At 35.6% G+C, this 27682-nt stretch overlaps 1 protein-coding gene across 43 annotated transcripts in view; it reads left to right on the top strand.

Moving 5' to 3' along the window:
- PCM1 (pericentriolar material 1) overlaps positions 1 to 27682 on the top strand; it is an 84429-nt gene that overhangs the window by 54238 nt on the left and 2509 nt on the right. For 15 of the 43 annotated variants that reach the window (XM_047716318.1, XM_047716342.1, XM_047716308.1 and 12 more), the window contains 15 exons: positions 1317 to 1373; positions 3924 to 4096; positions 4440 to 4571; positions 9582 to 9702; positions 11278 to 11436; positions 11691 to 11824; positions 14117 to 14263; positions 16719 to 16916; positions 18547 to 18609; positions 18858 to 18993; positions 19292 to 19452; positions 21870 to 21945; positions 22460 to 22716; positions 24357 to 24449; positions 24541 to 24658. In XM_047716318.1, coding sequence (XP_047572274.1) covers positions 1317 to 1373; positions 3924 to 4096; positions 4440 to 4571; positions 9582 to 9702; positions 11278 to 11436; positions 11691 to 11824; positions 14117 to 14263; positions 16719 to 16916; positions 18547 to 18609; positions 18858 to 18993; positions 19292 to 19452; positions 21870 to 21945; positions 22460 to 22716; positions 24357 to 24449; positions 24541 to 24658 — 2025 coding nt within the window. Of the gene's footprint in view, positions 1 to 1316; positions 1374 to 3923; positions 4097 to 4439; positions 4572 to 9581; positions 9703 to 11277; positions 11437 to 11690; positions 11825 to 14116; positions 14264 to 16718; positions 16917 to 18546; positions 18610 to 18857; positions 18994 to 19291; positions 19453 to 21869; positions 21946 to 22459; positions 22717 to 24356; positions 24450 to 24540; positions 24659 to 26238; positions 27365 to 27682 lie in introns of those variants that run through there. The other 28 variants (XM_047716395.1, XM_047716423.1, XM_047716480.1 and 25 more) reach the window with 7 other exon arrangements.

The following is a 27682-nucleotide window of genomic DNA, read 5'->3' on the forward strand; positions in this document are numbered from 1 at the left end:
GTCAGGTGTCAGTAAGATCCTTGGTGAAAAGTGAGAGTAGCAGCTACCATTCGCATTATGCTTTACTATTTACAAATTAAATTATTCGTCTCATTTGAGAATTGGTTTTACTTCCATTTTGCAGATGAGGAGACATGGTCAGAGAATATCCCTGTTTTTTTCCCAGCATCATAAAGAGCTAGTGACATAAACTGGTACAGTTTTTCTGGAAAGCCTCAAACCTCATGGCCTTATCCCAGTAATTGTACTTATCTATGCTAAGGAAACAAAAATGGAAAAAAATACTGGGATTTAGTGTTGTCTGAACTACGATTCCAACTATGTTTAAACAAAAAATCAGAATGAATAAAGACTAGAAGAAAATGCATCAAAATGTTAATAGTGATTTTATCATCTTTAGACTTCTGTATTTTCTAAAGCTTTCATAACGAATATTTATTGCTTTTGTAATCAGAAACAGCACATGTGTTTGTATTTTGAACTGACTTCCTCAAGGTCATATTGCTAAGAAATGGCAGGGTGGAAGTTTTAATTCTGGCTTTTTCGTAAGTCTAGATCATTTTGGCAAAACTGTCAATTTTCCTGATGTGACCCTAGGGTTTTACCAAAATTTTACAATTTTATCTCCTTTTACTGTCTTTATCAAATAGTGAGATCTTCAAGGAGTATATAGTTGGTGGAGATTGGGGAAGGGGGCACTAAATTGAAAGGCTTATTAATTGGATTATTGAGTTACCTAAATAATGGATAGTCGGTTATAGGACTGAAGACCTTATTACTGTTACTTAGAAAAAATACAATGATTGAATTTTGGTGCGCTAAAAAATGCCTAAATTGTGTAAATATACCCTTTATGTGTTTACATATTCACTTCCTAAAAAGACTTAGTTTTAATCATTACTCTAAAATTGTTTATAGCATGGACTAGTAGTTTTTGTTACATGATTACCAGAGAGTAGCATATATGACTGCTAGTATTGAATTGTACGGTGCTCTCCTCCCTCAGGAGTGTGGGAGGTTCACCTTGATGTGTTTGCTTCTAAGAGTGAATGGCAGAAGTTTATTTGGACAGTCATCAGTCACATTAAGTTTGTATATGTTTATAGCAAATCTTTTGATATTTTCCCTAATAAGATTATTTTTTAAATAAATTATAAACCATAGCTTGTGATAACAGTTCAGTTCAGGGAAACAATTTTAAAGAAATGTGCCTTTTTTTTTTTTTTTTTTTTTAATTCACTTACTCATATTATGGACCCTGTCTTTACTATTCATACACATTTTATGTTCATCCTTATGTCTGCCCTTTCCTACAGCACATGCTAGGAGAATACTACAGCAGTCTAACAGAAATGCATGCAATGAAGCGCCAGGTAACAATCTGCTTAGTTTTGGTGTCCACTTTTTGTTAATTTTTTTCCATTAGTCTTAAATATCCTTAGTTTTATAGCTCTTATTATTATTATTATTATTATTTTAGATATAGCTTAGTGTATATATGTCGTTTGGCTGTAAAAGAGAATTCATATTCATAAAATACTGAAGGCTTTCACTTGTAATTCTTTACTTGGGTGATAAAATTAGCTGCTTTTCTTGTTTCATTTTCAGTTACTGTATGTAACATAACCAACACATTCATAAGGATAATAGAACCTCTTTTTATAATTGATTGTTTTATTTGAAGTTACTTATTTTATAATTCTTAAATGCATAAAAGCATTAATATTTTTTGAAATAAGTTACTTTTTCCTAGCTTTGATTTACAATGTTAAGTATTGTAACTTCTGTTGTACTTAGCTTATTTTTCATTACTAGTCAACATCTACAAAAAAAATGTCAGTAAACCATTAAATAAAATCAGTGACATGCAAAGACCATGATAAATAAAAATGCATGGAAAATTACAAAGATTCCAAAATACTGTTTTGTCTGTACACTGTGTATTTAAACACGGTTCTGTGCGTTTTAGAATTAGAGATATTCTTTAACACCTCTTGCACTATATGTAAGTGAAAAACAGAAGCTTGTTATGAATCTTTAGGAGAATGTAAAGAAAAAAATAGGGATCTAGCACAAAGTTTGAATTATATCTGTGACACTTCCTAAAGAAAAGAATTCTGAAAAATAGAGAGGATAAAAATAAGATGGATTCAGAGAAACCTGACTGAGATCAAGGATTTTTCTAGCCTACACTAATGGATTTTTGTTCAGGAGGAGAAACTGGCAAAAACTTTCCACCTGTCTGTTGCAGGGCTGGGGGGAGGGTGGGCAGTAATAAGCGTGTGTTCAGCATCATTCATTATTCAGGGATAATTTAACCTTTAATGATACATAATTTGGAATGATAACTTAATCACATATAGAGGAATGGCAGATGTCATTAAGTATGCTTTGTTCTTTGAAATAATAAACATTTTCTAATTTACCTTGTCAAACTATAGTATATAAACTGGAAGCTGTGTATTAAGTCGTATATCTTCTCTGTGTTTTTCCTTTAAGTAGAGATTTCCTACAGAGATAGTTTCAGTTCCTGCTTATAATATCACATTTGAACATTTTAAAACTAGTAAGAGAACTTTAGTATTTTATTTTATTTTATAGTCATAAATGAGGCAAGATAGGGAAATTGCATATTTGTTACTATATTCTACTTGTAGAAATTATGGCCTGAAGATGTTAAGAGGTAAGATGTAAGTAAGTAGGAAGTTTTTTCATTAGGCCTCATTTCCGTTACCCTCTCTTACAAAAAGTGAATTAAATCTTTATGATTTTTGTGCACAATATATTAACACTTTCAACATTTAAATTCTCTTTTTTAGAAACTTGTCACAGATATTTGTGGAACTTGAATATTTAACTACTCATGGTTCTATTATTACTCTAGAAAGGGTATAGAGTTTAATAGCTAGAAGAACTACTTGGAGAATTTAGTTATTTTTTTGAGGAATTTAGTTATTTTAGGGAGTGAGAGTGTGCACACACGTGTAAGAGCAGGGTGGGGGAATGGGTAGGGGATGAGGGAGAGAGAAAATTTCAAGCAGATTCCACACTGAGTGTGGAGCCTTATGGTGGGGCTCAATCTCATGACCCCAAGATCATGACCTGAGCCTAAATCAGGAGTCGGATGCTTAACTGATTGAGCTACCCAGGTGCCCTCGAGATTTTTTTTTTTAATATAGAACTCAAAATGGGACAGTTTCTGATTTTCACTCTTAGGATAAAGGTATGACTGTATACCTCTAGGAGTGATAATTCTGTGTTATCAACAAATATATGTAGCAGAATCGTTGAGTGATGCCTAGATTCTGTGAAACTGAAAATGTGCATTGGGTCATGCCTGGTCCAGCTTCTGCTGAGTGTGGCAGTAAGACACTAGCAAAGTTGACCTTTATTGTGTTACATTCAAAAATTTTCCATCAATACAGCATGATAGCTGAGATTTGAAAATTAGTAGACCTAATTAGACCTTAAAATAGTAGCTTTTATTGCGAGCATTCAGTTTGTTCTAAACATTAGATGAATTTCCTTTTCTGTAACAAAGTTCTTTTAGCAAAATAAAATTTGCAGTTTATTTCATTCAAGTTCTGAAAGATTTCTACTGATTATTCCTATGAAATGTGTAAAATTTTCCAGATAATTTTTTTTTGAGAAATAAATATGGTCCGAGTAATGTGATGCTAGGTAATGTTATCCATGCATTGAAGTATTTCTCTAATATATAGTATATATCTTGGTATTTTTTGAGATTATTTTTATCTTGGTAATTTTTAAGATTCTTTTGCTACTTTGAAAGTTCTAAAATAGAATTAAGTCTGTTTTGATTTTTAAGTAATTTAAACCTGAGTAATGATATAAGCTAATAGAAATTGCCAGGAATGTATTTTATCATTGTTAACTTTAACCTGATCTTTTGTATCTTCCAGAAACTGGGAGTGATTTTTCCATGTTCGAAGCTTTGCGGGATACTATTTATTCTGAAGTGGCTACATTAATTTCTCAAAACGAATCTCGTCCACATTTTCTAATTGAACTCTTCCATGAACTTCAGCTACTTAATACAGACTACTTGAGACAAAGGGCTTTATATGCATTGCAGGTATCTGGTACCTAACATTCTTTTTCCCACCCTACCTGGTACCGATTTTCTTCATGAGTGTATCTGGTTGCTTTCTTAGACTGAAGTACATTCTGTTCCATATGTGTTATCTGTTTTTCATGCGCTTTCTTGGCATTTTATTTACAACTTCTTGTACAGCTTCAGTAGCCTTTGGATAAAGTCTTTCTCTGAGCAATTTTTTAGTGTTTTATCGTTAATGTTATTTCTTCCTCATAATATACTAGGTGAGGAGCATTCATTTGCTCTACTGTCTGCTTGTTGTTTAAATTGGTGATAAAAAATAAATGTTTTACTTAAGTAACGTTCTTATTTTCTTATTTAGGACATAGTATCCAGACATATTTCTGAGAACCATGAAAAAGAAGGAGAAAATGTAAAATCAGTGAATTCTGGTACTTGGATAGCATCAAACTCAGAACTTACCCCCAGTGAAAGCCTTGCTACCACTGATGATGTAAGCTGATAATGATTAATGAACATAGCTATTACTTCAGTATGTAGTAAACAGAAGTTAAATAAGTAGTTATAAATTGTGAATTTACCTGATAGTTGGTTTTTAGCTTTCTTAAAAAGCTAAATGTAACACGTTATTTTGAGGTGAGGTTATAAAACTCCATTAAAACATGTCCACAAACACTGGAAATTATGTATAAATGATAGATTATAAGGTGTAAAATAGCTTGTATTTATATTTCCAGTGTCCATCATAGGAATTGACTCACAACAGACATCTAGTAAAATTTGTTGTGTTTATTCAAGACATTCAGTAAACCAGACTGCAGGCAGATCACAGAGCCCTAAAATAAATAAATACATGATAAATCAGGTCTTTGGGTTAGAAGAGAAGCCTGGACAAAAAGTTGTCCAGGGGGAAAAAAATGTAATTTAATGTATTCAAGTTTAGGAAGAAAATTCTGAATAAAGTAAAGGAACGTGGGGAATGGGAAAGAGTAGTGAGGAAAATGGTGCATTTTCAGTACTCTGTGTTCTCCAGATACCCCCACGTAGCACATAAGCCAGTGAATGACTGGATGGCAAACTGCTAGGATAGTTAGGAGGCAATGTGCCTAGGTATTTGGAATTCACTACTTAAATGACCTGACTCAGAATCATTATAAAAGATATTCTGGGGTCCTCGGATAGTAAATACATCTCTTTTCTATGCCAACTCCAGTGGATTTTCTGTGCCAACTCCAGTGGAAACTCTGTGGATTTTCGTGGATAAGAGTGCCATAACTAATAAGCAGATATTTGCTCTGTGTAGAGAGTTGGAAGCAGTATTCCTGTGTTTCTGCCCATTGATGATATACTAGGATTTTAAGTTTTTTTGAAAAGATACTGTTTCCTCAAATGATTTGTGTGGTTTTTTTTCCCCCCACATACAGTAATTTCCTTAAAACTGTTGAGGACTTTTCCTGAATTCTTGCTCTTTAACTTATGCTCAGATTTAAAATAGTACTTCCCAAGTCACTTTTTCTGTTTAAAACCTTAGGCTCCAACTCCTCTACCACTCTGAACACAAGCTAAAAACGATACGGTTTTAATTCACTTTATAATGTCAAATATAAATTAATGTAAGTAATTGTTTCTTGGGACTGTTATTATAACTAATTGAAAACTGCATACTCCTTTTTGTGGTCAGTGACAAGAGTGGTCCAGCTATATAGATAAATAAGGGATATGCGGTTACATTAAAGTTTATTAGGCACTGAAATAACTTGCTGAGCGCATCAATGGTTTCTCTGCCTCCCATAACTCCATTGCCTCCCTTTTAATCCAGATTTCATGTAGATGGTATTACTTTGTTAATTTAAAACATTTGAGCACATTGGCCTTTACCATCAATAGCAAGCTGAAAATTGGAAATTGAGCTATATGAGATACAGTTAACCTGACAGGATTTTAAAGTTTTTTCCTTATAACTGCTGCAGACTTAAATAAAATTTAAAGTTACTGATCTGCTTAATAAGTAGGTGTCTTAGTTGGGTTTGGTACTGTAGACTGGGTGGCTTAAACAGCTTAACAGCCATTTTTTTCCTCATTGTTCTGGAGGTGGGAGAGTCCAAGATCATGGTGCCAGCAGATTTGGTACTTTGTTAAGGCCTTCTTCTTGGCTTGCACATGGCCATCTTTTTTGTGTGTCCTCACATGGCTCTGGTGTCTCTTTTTTTAAAAGGGCATGAATGTAACCATGGGGCTCCACCCTCAGTACCTCATCTAAAACCTTGATTACCTCCCAGAGGCCCCACCTCCTAATACATTGGGAGTTAAGGCTTCAACACATGAATTTGGGTTGGGGGGAGGGAACACAGAGATTCAATCCATAACCATGTAGACTTGACACAAATAACTCTACTTAGTATTATTTTTAAATAACTACATTAGTTCTTTAGTTTTTCATCTAAAACTTAAATTTGTCATTAATGTTAACATCCTCCCTTTATTGATGCTATTTAATCAGCAGCAGCAGCACAACATCCAGTGTTCCTACCCACAGATCTAGACCAGTGCTGTCCAGTAGAACTTGCTACAGTGATGGAAATGTTTTATATGTGCATTTTCTAATATGGTAGCCACTAGCCACATGGGGCTATCAAGCTCTTGAAATGTGGCTTAATGGGACTGAGGAACTAAATTTTAAGTTTTAATAAATAGCCACATGGAGGGGTGCCTGGGTGGCTCAGTGGGTTAAAGCCTCTGCCTTCGGCTCAGGTCATGATCCCAGGATCCTGAGATTGAGCCCCGCACAGGGCTCTCTGCTTAGTGGGGAGCCTGCTTCCTCCCCGCCGCCCTGCCTGCCTCTGCCTACTTGTGATTTTTGTCTGTCAAATAAATAAATAAAATCTTTAAAAAAAAAAATAACCACATGGCTAGTGGTTTCCATATTGGGCAGATACAGATTCTGATTCTCCATGTTTTCTAGGCCAAGGGCCTTTTTTTTTTTTTTTTTTTTTTTTTTTTTTTTTTTTTTTAATATTTTTATTTATTTGAGAGAGAGCAAGAGAGATCAGAGAGGGAGGGGGAGAAACAGACTCCTCACTGAGTAGGCAGCCTGATGCAGGGCACTATCCCAGGACCCTGGATCATGACCTGAGCTGAAGGCAGGCACTTAACCAGCTGAGCCACCCAGGTGCCCCAGGCCAAGGTCATTTGAACTCCATTTATGGAGCTTGCATTGGCACAATTGAGAGTATGTAAGAGCCTTCATGGCCAAGAGAGAGAGAAGTAAAAGTAGGCATCCAGGAATTGTAAGTCAAAGGGGGAATGAAAATTGAAATTTAGGAAGAGAAAGAAACACTTTGTATCTTCTATACCATGTGCCATAAAATGGCAAAAGCACATCTACCTTCCAGTTTTAATTGAAGGAGCAACAAAATGGTTCCATTTCCAAAACATGTTCTGTAATGCCTGGATTTCCTTTAATCAGAGACATAGCTTTCATTTCATAATTGAAGAGAAATATTTAAAAGATTTCTAGCTAGGAAAGAACGTAATTGTGAAATGAGTTTTAGAATGTGAGATTCCCCTTGGGGCGCCTGGGTGGCTCAGTGGGTTGGGGCCTCTGCCTTCAGCTCAGGTCATGATCTCAGAGTCCTGGGATCGAGCCCCACATCGGGCTCTCTGCTCTCTCTCTCTTTCCCCCTCTCTCTCTGCCTGCCTCTCTGCCTCCTTGTGATCTGTCTGTCAGATAAATAAATAAAATCTTAAAAAAAAAAAAAAAAAAAGAATGTGAGATTCCCCTTAATCACACTATACAGAAAAATTATTTTGAAATTAAAGTCCTGAAAAGGCTAAAACTTACAAAGTGACTAAAAGAAAATCTCCATGATTTAACATAAGCAAAGATTTCTTAGGGTACACAAAGCTTTAACTATAAAAGAAAAAACTGATGAATTAAGACTTGATTTAAGAATAAAATCCTGCGGGGCGCCTGGGTGGCTCAGTGGGTTAAAGCCTCTGCCTTCGGCTCAGGTCATGATCTCAGGGTCCTGGGATCGAGCCCCGCATCGGGATCTCTGCTCAGCAGGGAGCCTGCTTCCTCCTCCTCTCTCTCTGCCTGCCTCTCTGCCTCCTTATGATCTTTCTCTCTCTGTTAAATAAATAAATAAAATCTTTAAAAAAAAAAAAAAAGAATAAAATCCTGCTTTTCAAAAGACACCATTAGGAGAACATAATATTAGTACACATGTCTGATAATGACTATATAAATGACAAATTCATACTAACATAAAGAACTTTGACAATTTGCTTTTAAGATCAACGACTCAGTAAGATATGGGCAAGAGATTTGAACAGGCACTACATGAAAGAAGATCTGTAAATGGTGGCCAATGTGGACATTAAAACCACATGAGAAATTTCCTCACATGCACTAGAAAGGCTGAAATTAAAAAGATTGATGATAAGAAGTGTTGGTGTGAATGTAGAGTGATTGGAACTTTCACACTTCTTATGGGATTATAAAAGTATACAACCACTTTGGAAAGCAGTCTGGCCGTTTCTTAAAAAACGTTAAACTTGGCATGTGACCAAGGAATTTTTCTTCTAGGTATTCATCCAAGAGAAATGAAAACATATGTCCACAAAAAACACTTGTATTCCAATGTTCATAGCATCTTTAGTCATGATAGCCTCAAACCGGAACATCAGCAGATAAATGGATAAACAAAATATGGTATATCCTTACAATGAAATATTATTCCGCCATTCAGAAATAATGAACTTCTGAAACATATGACAGCATGGATTAATTTCAGAAACCCATTGAGCAAAAGAAAAGAAGCCATACACCGAAGAGTATATTCTGAATGGTTCCATTTATATTTCAAGTTCTAGAGTCAGCAAAACCTTTTTGTGGCAATAGAAATATAATGAGTGGGGTGTAGTGGAGACTGACTACAGAGGGATACAAAGGAACTTTCTGGGCTTATGGAAATGGTCTTTATATTTAGGGAAGATGGTTACATGGGTGTATGTATATATACACATACATGTGTGTATATATATATATATTTTAGAACTCATCAAACTGTACACTTAATGGGTATACTGTTGTATGTAAATTATATTTCAATAAAGTTCATTTAAAAAATATGAATGATGCTGTCATGTTTTTCTTCTGATTAAACCAGATATAGTAATGTCCTAGTAATTGTTAGGCTTTGGAGATGAGAAAATTTTCCTGAGGGTGTAGAAATAAAGTGTTTACTTTTCCAAGTCACAATTTAATTAGTAGCTGTCTCTCTGTATTTTTATCTACTTAATGACGTATGTTCTGCAAGATTACTTAATGTTTTGATGTTCTCTGTGACTGTTCAACCTTTAATAACTTTGGTTATATCCCAATTTTAAGTATATAGTTTTATGCAAATACTTAGTTCCTATGTTAATTTTTAATATTCATCATAAAATTTTTAAAAGAAATATTAGTGATTTTTATTTGTTTTTTTAAACTGTAACCTAGGAAACTTTTGAGAAGAACTTTGAGAGAGAAACACATAAAATAAGTGAGCAAAATGATGCTGATAATGCTAGTGTCATGTCTGTATCTTCAAATTTTGAGCCTTTTGCAACAGATGATCTAGGTAAGCAGAATTTTTTATAATCTTAGAACGTGACTTTAATACAGTCTTTGAATTACATTAAGAAACAAAAGTCCAGGGGCGCCTGGGTGGCTCAGTGGGTTAAAGCCTCTGCCTTCGGCTCAGGTCATGATCCCAGGGTCCTGGGATCGAGCCCCGCAATGGGCTCTCTGCTTAGCAGGGAGCCTGCTTCCACCTCTCTCTCTATCTGCCTGCCTCTCTGCCTACTTGTGATGTCTGCCTGTCAAATAAATAAATACAATCTTTAAAAAAAAAAGAAAAGTCCAAAAAAGGCACGATGTGGTGGAAAGACTGTGGACTTAACAGTCTCAGTGTAAAGTCAAGAATCACCTGTTAAACTCTTTAGCCTTCGGTAAATCATCTCATCATTCTGATTGCACATTCTAAGAAAATGGGAGTCTTATTTAATTTGCTCTATGTTCTTTGAAAAATATATAGAATTTTCTAGCATGTATAATAGAAGCTGAAGAAATGTTGATTTCCTTTCTATAAGGGAAGGGTCATCCTTTAAGGATTTCTAGTTAATGGGAAAAATTCAGAGATATCAGAGCCCCATCAATCACATTTTCAGTAACAATATTCACTTAATTTGCAATAACTGAAAATTCTTAGCATAGATAATCTTTAATGAGAAACCCAGGTAACTCTGAATCTGCATGAAGCATTGCACTTTTTTTCATCATTAATAAAACAGAAGTTTGGAGAATTGTATAACTCAAAGGGAAGAAGAAAACCCAGATTCCCAGACTTGGAAAGCAGAGTAAGGAAAAGAAACATGTATAGGTACTGTATTCATTTTCCTGGTTGTAGCCTGTCAAGAGATACCCGAGATTCAGTCATTCAGCTCTCCGGAGCACTTAGTTGATAAAATGATCTAAGTCCTATTATTCTAGTGTTTGTTCATATGATGAGAACAAGATTTAGATAATTCCAGAGCCCGCCTACAAAGAAAAGGGCTAAGCCTGGCCCTGTTACTAGATACACACTTTTTACCAAAGCAGTAAGTCTTCCTTTTGCCTTATCCTATTATGGACTCCAAGCCTAGCTCCCTTCCTTGTAAAATACCTGTCAAGTCTGAACTGATCTCATCCCATTTTAGAGAAAAATTTTCCTTTCACCTTTAGTTTATTCCCCCTTTCTTGAGTTACCAAATGGCTTAGAGTCCTGTTTTCGTTTCGTTTACTGATTGTTTCCTCAAAATCCTCCACTAACTTTGTCTGAAATGGACAAAGGAAAACTGAGAAATCTCTTTCTTGGCCTCTTTCTTACCTTATTTCCTTGTATTCAGTTGGATCCTTTTCATTAGAATTTGGGTGACATCTTGGAATTTATTTTTACCTGAAGCAACATAATGACTAGTGCAATCAGTATGGACTTTACAGTCTTAGAGAGTAACGTAAGCCGTCACCAAACTAGAGTCTGGAACTTGTTAAATCTCCTTTTCCTTACCTATAGTTAGACCTTTTTTTTTCTTTTTTTTTTTTTTCTAATATGTTGTGAGGAATACATGATAAAGTTTGCTTTTATATATTCTCAAAATGTTTATTTCCTATGTAGGTAACACTGTGATTCACTTAGATCAGGCATTAGTCAGAATGAGGGAATATGAGCGTATGAAGATTGAGGCCGAAAGTAGCACAAACATGAGATGCACCTGCAGGATTCTTGAGAATGAGGATGGTGCTGCCGCCACAAGTACGGTTACTAACTCGGAAGGTGTGTTCTCCTGATGGGTAAAAGTACAGAAACTATAGTTCCATATGTAAAGAAAATGTGTAGCCCCATCTGATATTTAATAGTTTCATGACTGTTTTCTTTTTGTTATTAAGGGTGCTAAAACTACATAAATGCTCCATTGTATTGGTGTAAAATCATCAGATTTTAATATTTAAAATTCTCAATAAATGTGTATGTATAATGTCACAAGCTTTATTTTGCTAACGAATCATTTTCTTTCTAAAAATGTATAGAAACTCCTATTGAAAATCATGGTTCGCAACAACCTGTAAGTGAAGTTTCTACTGTCCCTTGCCCTAGAATTGATACTCAGCAGCTGGACCGGCAAATTAAAGCCATTATGAAAGAAGTCATTCCTTTCTTGAAGGTAGGCAATAATTTCTTAAAATAAATACTTTATGTGTTTTGTTCTTTAATTCTTAAAAAAGATTACTTTGTAGTAAATTCAGAAAATGACAGGTAAACAAAAGAAAGGTAAAAACACATCAGTTTCATCAGTTATTCTGTAAATTTATCTCCCATTATTTGTAACGTATGTACTCACCTCCCAGAGAAGAATATTTCTATTTCTGCAAGTTGTAAGAATGTGCATATGTTCGTGTAGATAGATGGGTAGATTTATTTGAGAGTTTGAAACCAATCCTTCAGGTGAGTTGACTTAAACTATGCAAGTGGTTACTTGCTTTCATCTTAGGAATAGGTAAGTGTTGCCATTTTTGTTTTATCATGAGTGATCCAATACTTTTAAGGATGTCTTTTTTGGTAAAATTAGGTATATGGCTAGCAATATTTATTTAATATGTACAATTACTTTCTAAGGTTTAAAAAAATCTGATTTAGCTTTACGCTTAGAGAATGCAGTCTTCTACAGTTAGGAAATTTTATTGCTTTTCCCATTTTGTGTCTAATTTAATTGATAGCCCCTCATAAATATTCACTTACTAAACTTAGCATTTCAAAAAGTTTTTGAGGCCAGCAAAATGAGTAGAACTAATGATCTGATTTTAACTATTTTGTTATGTCTCATTTCACTTCAAATCTTGACTTTCTTGGTAGAGTTATAGAACTTCTTTATTAAAGTCAACATTATATCCAGTCACCTAAGCTGGACTTCTTGACTCTCATACCTTCTATCACCAGTGAGTCAAAAATTGATTTTCCCCTTAAGAGCAGTCACTTTTCTTTCCTTCTCTCCAGAGGCATAACCTTAATTCAGATCTTCATGTTTTGCCTAGACATCCTCTCATAATAGGCATGAAATGAATGCTGACTAAGCAGACTCCCCCCTCCTTCAAGAGATTTCACTGCTGGACCTGGTACATTTCCCTACCTTCATCTTTCCCCACTCTCCATCTGGTCCCCTCATTCACTCACTCACTCAATTCAAGTTACTCAGCATTTCCTGTTCCTGTCATTGCGTTTTCCTATATCAGCCCTTTGTACAAGTTGTCATTATCAAAAATATAAAATTCCTTCACTCTTTTCTGCTTGGCAGAAATATCCTTTCTTCAGAGATAATTGTTGTTGTTTCTTATATACTACCATAGCTCCTTATAGACCTGGCGTGTTCTGCTTTTATGATATCTGTATATTCAGCAAGAAATGAGTGTCTCCTGTGAGCTGGCCACGGTGCTTAGGTGATAAATAAGAAACAGATCCTGGAGTTAAGAAGTATCATCTGTTGGACAGTGCACAGCATGTAGTAATTGATTATTCCTGTATCTGACTTTCTCCTCTGGTATTTGATCCCTTGAAGACAAGGGACGGTTGTCCTTTTTTTTTTTTCCCCTAACTGCCTTTTTTTCCCCCTAACTGCTCTGTCACATGATTTTTTAAAAAAATGATCTTAATTCCTTCAATTTAAGAAACCTTAGAAATCATCTAGTTTAGCCACCTCACTTTACACATTTTTATAGGAAAAAAACAAAACATGAACTCACCTGAATAAAGGTTAGAAGACCTGCCCAAATGAGTGTAGTGGCAGAAGAAGGATGAGAACCTTGAGGTACTTGATGTGGATGTTTTATGGACTCACCTTCAAAAGTGATCCAGGATTTGGATTATTAGGTAGTTTGCACGTGCTTCTGAAGGAAGATGAAGGAGAAGAGACTTGCCCAAAAAGGCTTGTTTGGGAAGTTAGGACAACTGGGGGTTGATTTTGACCCTACAAGCATCTTGCAATGTCTGCATACAGTTTTAGCTCTCAGGACATAGGAGAGTAGAGGGTGCTATTGGCATCTCATGGGTAGAGGCCAGAGTGCTGCTGAAGCTCCTGTGCCGTGCAGTCTCCGTAATGCCAAGCGAGGCTGAGAAAGCTCGGGTAAAAGATGCGGGAGGTGAGTTTTAAGAGTGTGGTTGAAATGAACTGAACTGCAAATGGGGAGACAGGCAATATGGAGACTAGGGCATAAATAGTTCTCCTTAAGATACAGGAAAGAAAGGAATGAAAAGTATTGAATCAGCCCATTTCTTTTACTGGCTGTTACCTGCTATGGTGGGTCAAAATGTACAAACCCCTTAACATGTGTAGTGCAGGAGTTTGGCTCTTCTTATGAATAGATATTTCTAAACATATATCTGACAGTTGAGAAGCATCTGTGCAAGAAAAAAAGTATCATGTGAATTAATATTTCTTAAATAATGGATCCTAACCAACTAGGATTTTTCTCAGGAGCACATGGATGAAGTATGCTCTTCTCAACTTCTAACTTCAGTAAGACGTATGGTTTTGACTCTCACCCAGCAAAATGATGAGAGCAAAGAATTTGTAAAGTTCTTTCATAAACAACTGGGAAGTATATTACAGGTAAGAGTTTATACTTGTATGACAACAATATATATACCCTCTAGTTGGGATTATTATTACTTTTTTGCCATTTTCTGGCAATATGCAATTTATTCAGATAAATGTCCATTCTGGTATCCACTGGGCATGACATTTCAGTACCTTTTTAGGTTATTCCTTTATGTGGTTTAAAAACAAAATTATATTATGGGACACCTGGGTGGCTCTGTTGGTTAAGTGTCTGCCTTCAGCTTAGGTCATGATCTCAAGGTCCTGGGATCCAGCCCCGCATCAGGTTCCCTTCTTAGTGAGGAGCCTACTTCTCCTTCTCACAGTTCCCCTGCTCACTCTGTCTCTCTCAAATAAATAAATAAAATCTTTTAAAAAAAAAAAAAAAGTAGGACCTGTGTCTTTCTTTGACTCGATCATCTAAGGCCTAGCCAAACTTGAATAAAATTTTGATTTTCCTCCTATCCAGTAAGAACATTTCAGGGTCGTTGTTTAGGAAGTATTCTATGCTATTCTCTAAAATTTTTTTTCCAGTGTGGGAAATTTTAGAAACCAGAAACCACTCGTTGATTATAGACTTCTTAGGCTGTGATAGTAACTGTAATGTTAAGGTCATGATTGGAAACTGGCGACAGTTCTGCAGTGCCTGCAGACATTCACCATACAGAAGCGGCTGGTACTAATATCTGGTGGCATGTTAGCAGTGCTAAGGTTGAGAATCCCCTTGTTAAGTAAGGATACCTTACTTCATAGAGTAAACATCTTTCCAGTTCCAATACGCAGATAAGTTTTCCCATTGAGGTAGTTCAGTGATGTGTATAATTACTCCAAACTAGGAAATATGTTTTTCTTTTCAACTTTATTACAAAAATTTCCTATAAAACTATTCCTTACTTCCTATGTGTTTAAATTGGTTTTAAAGAAAGTATTATCACTCTATCAATAACTTTTAAAACCCGAGGCTTAATGTAAATTTCCATCACTATAATTTTCCATTTTGTTTTATTAAGGCCAAAGTACAAATTCAATAATAGGTTTTAAGTCATGATGGCTCTATTTAACCGAATTGTACTAACACATAATCTGTAAGGAATATAAGGCATCTCTGTTGTTACACGGTTTAAAAATGTTTAGGATAATTTTTAGATAAATATGTTTTTATAAATTTAAGTAGTTTATTCCTACAGAAATAAATAACTCCATTCTAGAATCAGGCTCAAAGAGAAATCCTTTATAATTAAATATTTTCATTTATCAAGATCCATGCAATCCTTCTTCAGTTTTGTCTGCTGTTACATAATTGAGACCGATGCCAACGTATTAATTTGGAAATAAGATTTTTTTCCTAAGAAAACCTGGCTGCTTTTCTTTTATCCCATACCTGATTTTTTTTTTTTTCCACAAAGGGACCTAGAAAAGAATAAAGACTGGTTTACAGTAAATCTTGCCCAGACTACTGAAAATTTTTCATGAGATAGAACTTAAAATCTACTTTTTTCTATGAAACCTATTCAGTGAGTTTTTGTTTTTGTTTTTCTTTTCTTACAAGGCAGCCACATTTATACTTCTCTACAATTTTGCTAGATGAGATGGTTTTTTGGAGGGAGGAGACACAGAATATAGTTTTTTGCCTGTTTTCTAAATGGCGTAGTCCTTATTTTTAGGAAGAAAAGGAAATGCAGTTTTATAAAAAAATGTCCAGAATATAGCTGATTTACTCATTTGATGATGCTTTATTTCAACTTGAATAGAGCTAAAGTTTGCTTTTAAACTGATTCTGAAGAAGAAGTTTAAATTAGAATGACTTATGGCTTATATAAAATGGCTTATATAAAACAGGGGAACTTGAAAAGTACTCTGATGTTAACATTGAGAAAGGGAGGACTTCGTATTTTCCTCTCTGGGCACCTCAGCTTCTTACTATGGTAAATATGTATCCCCTGGTTTACTCATTTGTGGCCACCAGTTCTATTAATTAGGGACTAAATCTATTGATGATTACATGTCCTGTTCTTTTCCTTTTGTATACTCTTTAGAGGAGACTAGCATGATTCCTACTTAGGTTAATATCACTAAAGAATATTACCATGTTGGGCACCTGGGTGGCTCAGTCGGTTAAATGTTCAGCTCTTGGTTTCTGCTCAGGTCATGGTCTCAGGGTCCTGAGATCAAGCCTCGTGTAGGGCTTGATGTTCAGTGGGGAGTCTGCTTGAGATTCTCTCCTCCCTCTGCCCCTCCCCCTGCTCCTGCATGTCTGTCTCTCTCTAAATAAATAAGTAAATCTTAAAAAAAGTAATCTGTGTAGTAATCTCAGCCATTAATATTAGCCTTTTCCGTATTAAAAAGTAATAAATTTTTTTTTCCCTAGGTGAGTATTGTAATTTAAACTTCTTAATCCTCTGTATTGCTCTACTCACAATTGAAGTTTATTTTAATCTTAAAATTACTTGGTTTATCTTTGTAATAGGATTCACTGGCAAAATTTGCTGGCAGAAAACTGAAAGACTGTGGAGAAGATCTTCTTGTAGAGATATCTGAAGTATTGTTTAATGAATTGGCTTTCTTTAAGCTGATGCAGGATTTGGATAATAATAGTGTAACTGTTAAACAGAGGTGCAAAAGGAAAATAGAAGCAGCTGGAGTAATACAGTCTTACGCCAAAGAGGTAAATGACATTCATTTTGGTTTTGGGAGTATTTACAATTAGCATAAAAATACAGTTCTTGATCATTATTAACTAAAAGCAGACTTGACCTCAGCTAACATATTTTCTAAGTAAAAGTTAATCAGATTATCTGAATCAGTACAGATGGTAGGCACATACTGGATCTCAGATGTGACCTCAGTGGCTAAAAGATTAGGAATGCAGACAGGAATTGGTGACAAGAGTTATCAGCTGTCTTACAAAATTGTCGCTCAAGGCTCCAAAGAAGAGAGGATTACTGGGATCCAGTTCTTGACCAGCTGTCTGTAGTAGCTATTCCAACCCTGATAGAGCTCAGAGCTACCAGGGCTGTCACCCCAACCAGCATACATGCTTGTTTACAAGTTAGGACTTTGGCTGCACATCGCTGTAGCTTCTTATACCTCATTAAATTAGTTTGATCGCATATGAAATTGGATGGGATTTTTCCCCTCAACTTGAGGGATACCAGAAGGTTTCTTCCTTAGACCTCTCCCTCCTCTTGACTCTATAATCACGAGAAGGAAAACATGTCAGGCCCCAAAATGGAAAGAGGCAACCCATTCTCCCTGAAATCTAAAGTAGAAAAAGTCAAGCCACCTGTTTCACACTTTTCTTAGTGTTTTCACTCTAGACATAGGTAAGTTTCAGATCATTTCAGTCATTGCCAAGTGCTTGAAGAAAATAAAACAGGATAAAACCATAATAAATGCTTGGAAAGACTACTTCAAGATAGGCAGTCTCGTGAGGCTGTTTAAGTGGGTGAAGTGTAAACTAGGGCAAGAAAGACAAGGAGTTTAAAAAGAAGATGAAAGGGAAGGACATTCCAGGCAGCGAGAACTGTAAGTTCAAAGACTGAGGCTGGATTGAGCTATTTGGAGAACCTGTAGAAGGCCGGGGTAGCGGGAATACCTCACAGGAAGTGAGAATGGTAGATGAGGTTACCTAGGTGGGTAAAGCCAAATTATGGGACCTTAACAATGGCAGCTAAGGGTCTTCTGTTTGATTTTATTCTAAACATAATGGAAACCCATGGGAAACTTTGAAATAGAGGAGGGACATGATCACATGTGCAATTTAAAAGACTGGTTTAGATATCATGTTGCATAGGAATTGTAGGAAGGAAGAGATAGAAGCAGAGACCAGTTCGAAGGCTGTTGCAGTAGTGCAGGTAGGGAGCGGTGTGACTAAGCTCTGAGTGCATACCAGCAGATCCATTTTGACAACTGAGTCAATGAGGCATTCTTACAGTTCAGATGTGAGTAATACAAGTAGAGCACAGGCAGCTTCCTGGTGTCTGACTTATACATTGGTACATGAAGGGCCATTTATTGAGATTGAGAAGGCTGTGAAGGAGGCTGGGGTTTGGGGAGGGAGTCAAAGGTTTTTGTTCTGGAATTAGTAAATTTGAGATGCTCATTATTCCTGGTAGGCAGTGTTGATTTTTGTTTGGCTAATTTAAAAGACTTCATTGAAATAGTTGAATGTACATTTCTAAGAAAGCATTCAACTCTTTGGATTGTGGTCAAAAACAGTATATATTAAAGTTTATCTGAATATCTAAGTATAATGCTGAAAGGTCACCCCTAAATTCTGTTTAATTTGCTTATAGGCCAAAAGGATTCTTGAAGGAGATCATGACTCACCTCCTGGAGAAATTGATGATGAAGACAAAGTAAGTGGCTAATTTGTGCCTAAAAACAATGTTTTTGGACAAAAGATTAAATAACTTTAAGAGCTTTAGCTTAATGTTTGAGAGAAAACTTTAATCATCAAATGGACTTTCTTCCAACAAAACTTTATTTTCTCTTAAAAACAACTTCTTGTATTTTTTATTAGATCATGACTAATTTTTGTGATGGGCTTTAGTATATACCTTTTAAAATGCATTTTAAGGAATTCATTACATATATTTGTGGCTAGGACAAGGATGAAACTGAAACAGTTAAGCAGACTCAGACATCTGAGATGTATGGTGGTGATGGTCCCAAAAATGTGAGATCGGATGTTTCTGATCAAGAGGAAGATGAAGAAAGTGAAGAATGTCCGGTGTCCATTAGTAAGTGTAAAGGCTCTGTACTGGGTTTATATGTTAGCTCTTTACAGGTCATTTATCCAAACAGTTGGGCAGAGTGTAATGAATGTCGAATTAGGTGTCCAACAACTCTGAATGATCTGGTGTGGCCCTGACCAGATGCCCTGTCCTTTCTGCACCACAGTGTTCCACTGCTTACTGTGTGGAAGATTTCAGATATCCTATGTAAAGGACTTGGGCAATGCAGGAATGCAGTACATGGTAGCTACTCTTAAGATTTACTGCTGAACCTTTCCTAAAAACTGTGTATTAATCAATTTAGACTTGTCCAAGGCTGAAACTCAGGCTTTGACTAATTATGGAAGTGGAGAAGATGAGAATGAGGATGAAGAAATAGAGGAATTTGAAGAGGGGCCTGTGGATGTCCAGACTTCACTTCAGGCTAACACTGAAGCTACAGAAGAAACGGAACATGATGATCAGGTATTCCAGTCCAGAGAAACACACCTTCCCCCACTCGTCTTTTTTAACTACTGAAGGCAGATCCATTTTAAGGATGTCAGAATTTACAGCTTCCCTATTCTCATTTTCATGAATAAACAAATCTTTTTAACATCCTTACTGAAATCTCAATCAAATACTAGTTTATTTTTATATTTAGGAATGCTTATACTTAAAGCACTTTAATTTTGCGGGGGTGGGGGTAATAGGTCCAAAAAACTGTGACATTACCTAGAAGATCTGGATTTTTCATGTATCTTTACTTCCTGGTTATACATGGAAACAGTATATAATAAAATCATTCCCTTTCCTACCTCCACCTCATCCTGTCCCATAGGCAGCATTTTGTATGATTTCTTTCGTTATTTAACTCTATTTCTGAATAGTATGTGTGTATATTTATTTAGTTATGTGTTAGACATTCTCCGTTAACTTCCTATTATAGTAGATGAAGACTTTTAGGTCACTTAAGACTCCTCATTTAATTATATTAATCCTGTCCTTCTCATTCAGTTCTATTTTTTGCTTAAATCTACATTTAGCCAGAGATCTAACCAAACTACATAAATATTACCGACTTGCTGAATTAAGCAAATACTGTTTGTTGCTTATTCTTATACATTTTTTCACTTGAAATTAAAAATTGTCTCCATTGTTTGTTTGCCTGATTTTCTTTGACTCCATAGCCAAGTCTTTGTTCTGCCCAGCAACAGCTGTATGAACGTCTCAGTGGACTCTTCTGCATGTACCAGTTTGTCGTTTCATCCTTCCCGCTCCGTCCTGGCTTTGGCTCTTCATTAGACCTGCACCCTAGCTAGCAGCCTGGGAGTTCCCTTTGTCATTCTTTATTCCATCTGTTTGTGGAATCCAGTTTTGTCCTCTTTTGCCTCATTTTTGGTAGAGCGCATTTCTAGTACCTCTCTGAGGGAGAGTGCATAAAAGAAACATTTTGAGACATTCTGGGTCTAAGAAAATCTTAAATTCTTCCATGTTGAAACATCATTTCAGTGCCTCCTTTGTCTTCCAGTTTTCAGTGGCTCTGTTGAGAAGGCTGATGCCTTTTTCAGTTCTGATTCTTTGTATTCTTTTTTCTTTCCCACCCTAGAGCTCCCCGCCCCCACTTCCTGGAGTTCTCAAGTTTTACACTGATACACCTGATGTCTTTTTTCATTCCCTGTACTGCATAGTCAGTGGGTCTGTAAGCATCAATAACCATGTCCTTTATTTTATTAAATTTTTTTTTTTTTTGCATTGCTTCCCCTCCATTTTCTCTTTTCATTCCTCTTGGAATTAATATTATCAGACATTATTAGCCCTCATGTGTTGATTTTCTAATTTTCTTCTCTCTCCCTTTTATCGTTCCCTTGCTCTTTTTGTTTTACTTCCTGGGAGATTTCTTTGACTTTAATACTTATATAAATGTATTTTTAATTTCTAAATACTTTTATTTTCTGATTACTTTTTTATAGCATGCTGTTAGTTCAGAGAAGTGCTATCCTCTCTTACCCATCTGGAGGTTTCTTCAGATGTCTGTGGTACCTTCTGTGTTTATACTAAAAAATTATACACCAGGAAGCTGGTTGGGGTTATTCTGGGCTTCACTGTAGGGCATTTGGGTTGACAGCTTTTTGACAGAAAATTCCAAATGTTAATACCTATTGGTCTTTTCTCTGAGGTGGTATTTCTCCAAAGAAGGGTCTTCCTTTCCTCTCTGCCTGGGAGGAGGTAGTCATACCTTTTTGGCTGCCTGTGTTCAGGAGCTAGATGTGGGAATGCTGCTGGGGGTCCCATCACTCTACAGATTTGTGCTTAATCCTATTTTCAGCATGAGGTTTTATCCTGTCCTCATTTGTGCTTTCTGTACCCCACCCTTACCCTAGGCAGCCCCCGGGTCTGAGGCTTACTAGTTCAATGTTTGCATTTTCTTTTAACAGCTTCAGAGAACCACCACCACTGCCCTCTTTTCACCCACCACTGTATTTCTTTCTCGAAGCATGAGATGAATCTGATTTTGTTCCCTCTTCCTGCTGAAGGCACTTGGCTTTATCTTTCTCCCCTCCTGGTCAGTTCTTCCATTCACTTAACACCTACATATAAGTGGGTATCTTTTAGTTTTATTCAAGATTGAGTCTGATTTGAAAAAAAAAAAAATTAAAATAGTGGGATCCATAATACTCTAGTTCTCTATTATTTTGAGGTTAAGAAAATGAAACATTTTACTTAACCCTCTTAAAGTTTCAACTACAGCATCCTTCCTGAAACATTTTCAGAAGACATTTTTAAATTCACTTGTATGAAGCTCTCAGGTTGGACGAACACCATAAACTCCTAACCATCTCCTATATATAATGGCCATATATTTTAGGCCCTGCTATTAAGACGTCACTTTTTCCTTCTAGGTACTACAACATGACTTCGAAAAATCAGGAGAAAGCAAAAATGTCCCATCAGAACAAGAACCCACTACTAGTAAAGGCAAGAAATCTAAAGTGTTCAATTTTAAGATTATTTAAAGTGCCCTTTATGTACTTTTAAAAGCTAAGAAAAAAAAATTAAATTCTTAGCTAATGTAAGTTTGAAGGTATTTTGGACCTGAGGTATGTCTTTTTTATTTTCCTCAGTTCTTTGTAGAAAACACGAGGGCTTTCTTTCTGCAAACAGGTGCTCAAGAAAAGTTGACAAACACACAGAAAAAACCTTCAAAGAAAACATCTTTAGATACAAACATGAGGGATTTAATACCCATTCCTGGGTATTACTCATGAATATCGTTAGAAATTGGGTGATTTCAGGAATCTAATTTTTAAAACCTCTCCAGAATCTGATCAACTAATTTTAGGAATCATTGATAAGGAAAACTTGTAGTTGTCTCTTCTTTTGAGTCTTAAATGTCTTGATTACTCCTTCATACATACTGTCTTTTTGGTATAATACTGAAATTTAATAACTGTTGCATTACACTAATATTAAGATTTTCTTCTGATGACAGATGACTACGATAGCACTCCTGTGAAACCCTGTTACCTCAATATCTTGGAAAACGAGCAACCTTTGAATAGTGCTGTCCACCAGGACACTCTCACTACCATTGATTCATCTAAACAGCCTAACCCTTTGCCTTTACCTTTAACTGAAATCGAAACCTTGGTGCCTACAGTCAAAGAAGTTAAATCTGCTCAGGAAACTCCTGAGAGCTCTCTGGCTGGAAGTCCTGATACTGAATCTCCGGTGTTAGTGAATGACTATGTATGTATCATCTACGTTTTATTTCTATGCATATTTATTTCTATGCATCCTTTTAGGTTAACATTTTCAGTCTATAAACAGACTGTGTTGAGGTGTGTTTGTGTTTGTGTTTAGGTTTAGAAACTGCCAAAAGGTATTTCTTACTCAAACTTAGTTTAAACTTGAATAGAAGGGTGATAGTGAATTAAGATGATCAGATATCAAAATCTAAAAGCTGTTCTACTTTTTTATAAGTTTATGACCCATATTTTGAGTTATAGGTAGCAACATTGAGAGAGTTCAGGTTCAGATCTGAACACGATATGTGAATCATCATTAATCTCTTGCAGTACCCAGGCCTGACATCTCAACAATTTTAAAACATTTCATAAATATTTTAAAAACATTTGATAAACCTGAAAGTTTACAGTTTGACAGCAGTAGCTTCCTTATGGTAAATGACAGAAATATATGGTAGCAAATCTGTACTTAAGATGTAGGTAGGTAAGTTGTTTTACTCTGGACATTTTTGTTTCATGCTATAATTTTATAGCATGTGGGTTATTTTTTGGACCTTGGATTGTGTTTTATATCCTTTCTCTTGTTCGAAAAAATTGAGGAATTTATAACAATAAACTTTGAGGTCTAAGGAAGGGTTTCATATTTTTTTTAATATCAGTTTTCTTACTAAAGATATAGTTAAAATAAAGATTTCCTAATTTCTCAGGAAGCCTATAATTATTTCAAAAACATTACTAGAATGAGTAACCTGTTTTGATGGCTTCGACAACAGTGAAATTAACATTTACAACTCTGAAAGTTACCTGTTAGACTTATTTTGACTGTAATTTAATGAGTGCGTAGAGTTAGTTGTTCTAGGAGGCAATTGAAATTAACGTTTGATTATAGAAGGACTTAAATTTGAAATTTAGGCAGGGGACAGGTCTTTGCACAAGAAAGTCAAATGGCCAACGTCATGGTTTTTGAAGATGAATCTGATGACTGATGAGTGTTGTCAAGGATGCTACTTTAGGAGGCTCCCTTACGATAGGAACCAAGTACTAACTTAGGGAGAGCTGGATGAGAAATGTTGAAAGAAGAGGAAAAATCTAAGATTTCCACTTGGGTAATTAGTAAAATGATACTATTAAAAATCAGAAAGGAGAAATAGGAGAATAAAAGAATTCAAGTTTCAGAGAGACACTGAAGTGATAATAAAAGTAAGTCACTAGATTCATGCCTTATCTTTCTCAGCTTCCACAGCGTTGATACTGAAAGCCTATATGTAAATGTTTACTTTATTCTGCTGGATACATTCTGATGCGTTCTATAAACATTATGAAGAAACCAGAGTTGTTCTTTTAATTGTTTTAGGCCTCAGTGTAACTACTGTTTCTTCCTTTAACCTGTATAAGCTGGCTCTTGGTTTTTGCAAATGGAGATGGAACGTTCGACAGTATAGCCCACAGCTTCAAGTGCATGGCCCTTCCTGTGCACTCCAGCTTTGCTTTATTCATAGAGCTGAACACAGAAGAAAACCCAAATAGGATAGAATTACTGATGTATATAAGAATCCATTTTATCCTTGGCATGGATTACTTTAAAGGTTTAGATCCAGAGATGGAGTGCTTTGCCTTCATTAAATACAATTTATCTCACAGGAAGCAGAATCTGGTAACATAAGTCAAAAATCTGATGAAGAAGACTTTGTGAAAGTTGAAGATTTACCACTTAAACTGACAATATATTCAGAGGTATTCTGCTCTCTTTAATTAAACTTGTCTTTATATGACAAATACTGCTGGGATGGAAACTGATTTTCTTTTTTTTCTTTTCATTCCAAAGGCAGATCTAAGGAAGAAAATGGTAGAAGAAGAACAGAAAAACCATTTACCTGGTGAAATACTTTGTGAAATGCAGACTGAAGAATTAGCTGGGAATTCTCAGACACTAAAGGAACCTGGTAAGTTAACCACTTTGAACCATATCATATTGAAAAATTAATGAACCTCGATACCATCAGTTTGTTTTTTAAATCGACTACTAGTACTTGGAAGATTTAAGACAAATATTGGAAGGGAAGCATAATTCTGTAAAAAGTCTTGATCTGTTGCCTGATTTATAAAGTGATATTAACAGATAATTTTTTCCATTTTTAAAATCCTGAGTTTTAGCAAGGTAATAGAAGCAACAATTTTAAGAAGGAAAGGTACAGAAGAACTCCTGATAAACTAAACTGGCAGGATCCCATTTCTTTTAACTATTGGTTTTTAGTTCTTTTGAATGAGACCCTCTTTATCTCTAAATAATATTCTTTTTAAAAATTTGCTTATTTATTAATTGACAAATAATGTATTATTAGCCCCAGGGGTACAGGTCTGTGAATCACCAGGTTTACATACTTCACAGCACTCACCATAGCACATACCTTTCCCAATGTCCATAACCCATCTAAATAATATTCTTGTAACTTTTCTTAATTTAAAATTCAGACATCTCTTATCTTCCCTATGAAAAGTGAGCCTTTGGACTTATCTCTCCTTCTTTCACTATTTGGTTTTTCTGTTTGTTACCTTGTGTTTTCTAGTCCCATCAACTTTGGTCATTATTCAGCTGCTATTCCCTTTTCCTTCCGCTTTCTCTGTTCAGTTTTACTCCTCTTCTTACATTAAGGTTATAAAAGCAAACACATTTTTGTAACTATAGTAGTTAAAACTTCTTTACTTTGGGGTGCTTGGGTGGCTCAGTGGGTTAGGCCTCTGCCTTCGGCTCAGGTCATGATCTCAGGGTCCTGGGGTCCAGCCCCTCATCGGGTTCTCTGCTCAGCAGGGAGCCTGCTTCCCCGTCTCTCTCTCTGTCTGCCTACTTGTGATCTCTGTCTGTCTAAATAAAAAAAAAATCTTTAAAAAAACAAAACAAAAAAAAAACTTTACTTTTTCTGAAGACCATTCTGTGTAAACATGACTGATTGCAGAGCCAAGTGATAATCCCATATTTCCTTCTTCATGGATCTAATAGCACAACCCCTGGGCCACTCAGAGGAGACTGTCTTGCATCAAAAATCAAAGGATTTTCTTTTTGTTACTCTGTCAGTTCATCAATTTTTGCTTTTCCTAGAAATTGGGTGAAGAGAAGGACAGACTATCAAACGTTCAGCTGATTTCCCAGTATTGAGCCCAGTTTTACTTGTGAGAATCTTATCTGTGCTCCGCCCTGCCTCCTTGCTCCTCCTTCTGCTTCCAGCATTCCAGGGATTTGTTGTTGTCCCAGGTCCTGCTCTCCCTCCTAGCCACTCTTACTGGTCGGGATTTAGTCAGTTTTATAGGTTTTGTTTTGTTGGGTTTTTTTCCCTGATGGGAGCTTTAAGAGACAGGAAGTATCCACTCGTCTACCATTTTCAAACAGAAATCATCTATTTTTATAAACTAAGTTAGTATTTCCTTTATAATAACTTCATGCTGAAAGTTTTAATGTAAGAGAACAATAATAAATTCTAGAAATGTCTTAATTCAGTAATTTATAGCACATTATTCTGTTTTTCAGAAACAGTGGGAGCCCAAAGCGTATGAGATGTCTTCTGAGACTCATCTAACTCGCTTTACGTAGTCAATGCATATATGAACGTGGCACTAAATAAACATCTGTTTTGATCTGTATAAAAATGTAAATTAGTTTGACACTGCATTCTTGATAGGTGTGCTCATTTCTGCCCGTGGCAGTTTAAAACATCAGAAACTGAATTCTGGACAGATTGAAGCCTTGATACGCTGTGGGGTTGTTTTTCTTCTTTCTTTCCTTTTTTTGGTCTTCATTTTGGTTTTTTTTTCCTTCCTTGTGATGTTTGGCATCGTTAAATTTAAGATGTAGTTTTAAATAAAGTTTGGACTTACCTGTAAAGTACCTTTTTTGAAATTATGTTGAATTCTATACAGTAAGTTACTGTTCTGTATGACTGGGATATTTAGAGGAGAGCAAGAATTTGAGAAACACAGAATTTAAGCCAGCTGCTAGGTCAGGCTTCCAAGTAATGTCAGTGTTACTGCTTTTTGTTCTAGATACCTGCATGCCTTATTCCTGTGCAGGATTAGGAAAGGTTATAAAGGTATTCAGGTTATTGGTGAAGGTATTATAAAATGTAAGAATTAATTATCAGATAAATATTTTCCAGAATTCAATTCCTATCTGTGTTGCCACGGTCTTTAAAAAAAAAAAAAAAAAAAAAGTGTTACATAAATAGGGAGTTTTTCTTCACAAACAAGTAACACTGTGATTAATTTTACATGAAAAACCACACCCTTTCAAGTAGGGATGGTAGAACTGAATTTTATGTACCAGAATATTAAGGCTCTGTATGCCTTCAGACAAACTTGTGTTTTGAGATAGCAGTTGATTCTGTGTGTGGTGAGAGAAGCAGATTTGTAGATGAAGTATTAAGTAGGGAACATCTATGGGATGTCTTCACTACCAAGCTGATCAATTTTTCAAAGGTGAATTACCTTTAGATCGCAAACTTGCCATATACCCAAGTAAGACTTCACAGAGCCAGTTAATGGTGAAGTCAGTCTGTTAGTCTTAGAGGTGGTTTTTTTTTTTTTTTTTGAATAAAATATATAGAATTAGTTTCAGTTAGTGGTATATGAAACTTATTAGCAATTTTACTGAAATACCCCATTAGAAAAGAAGTTGGTTGGTATTCCTTTAAAAGTCTTAGTTGCATTATACTTCAGTGTAAAATTATAATGCCTCTTCAGGGAGTGTTAAATGAAGATTTCCCTATGAGGACATTCACAGTATTGCTGATTAATTTAAATTACGTGAGGTATAGATCTCCAGCATTAATTAAAAAAAAAGCCTATTCAGAGAACTGTCATTCAGAATCAGGAATTCTTACCCAGTTGGCCTGACTCCCAGGAAACTAAAACAATAAATTAGACTATATGTATATTTAAGTTCTGTACCTGTATATTTTCTAGACTCTGAAAAGAAA

Source organism: Lutra lutra, chromosome 2 (assembly GCF_902655055.1).
Source record: "Lutra lutra chromosome 2, mLutLut1.2, whole genome shotgun sequence".
Classification (NCBI taxonomy): domain Eukaryota; kingdom Metazoa; phylum Chordata; class Mammalia; order Carnivora; family Mustelidae; genus Lutra; species Lutra lutra.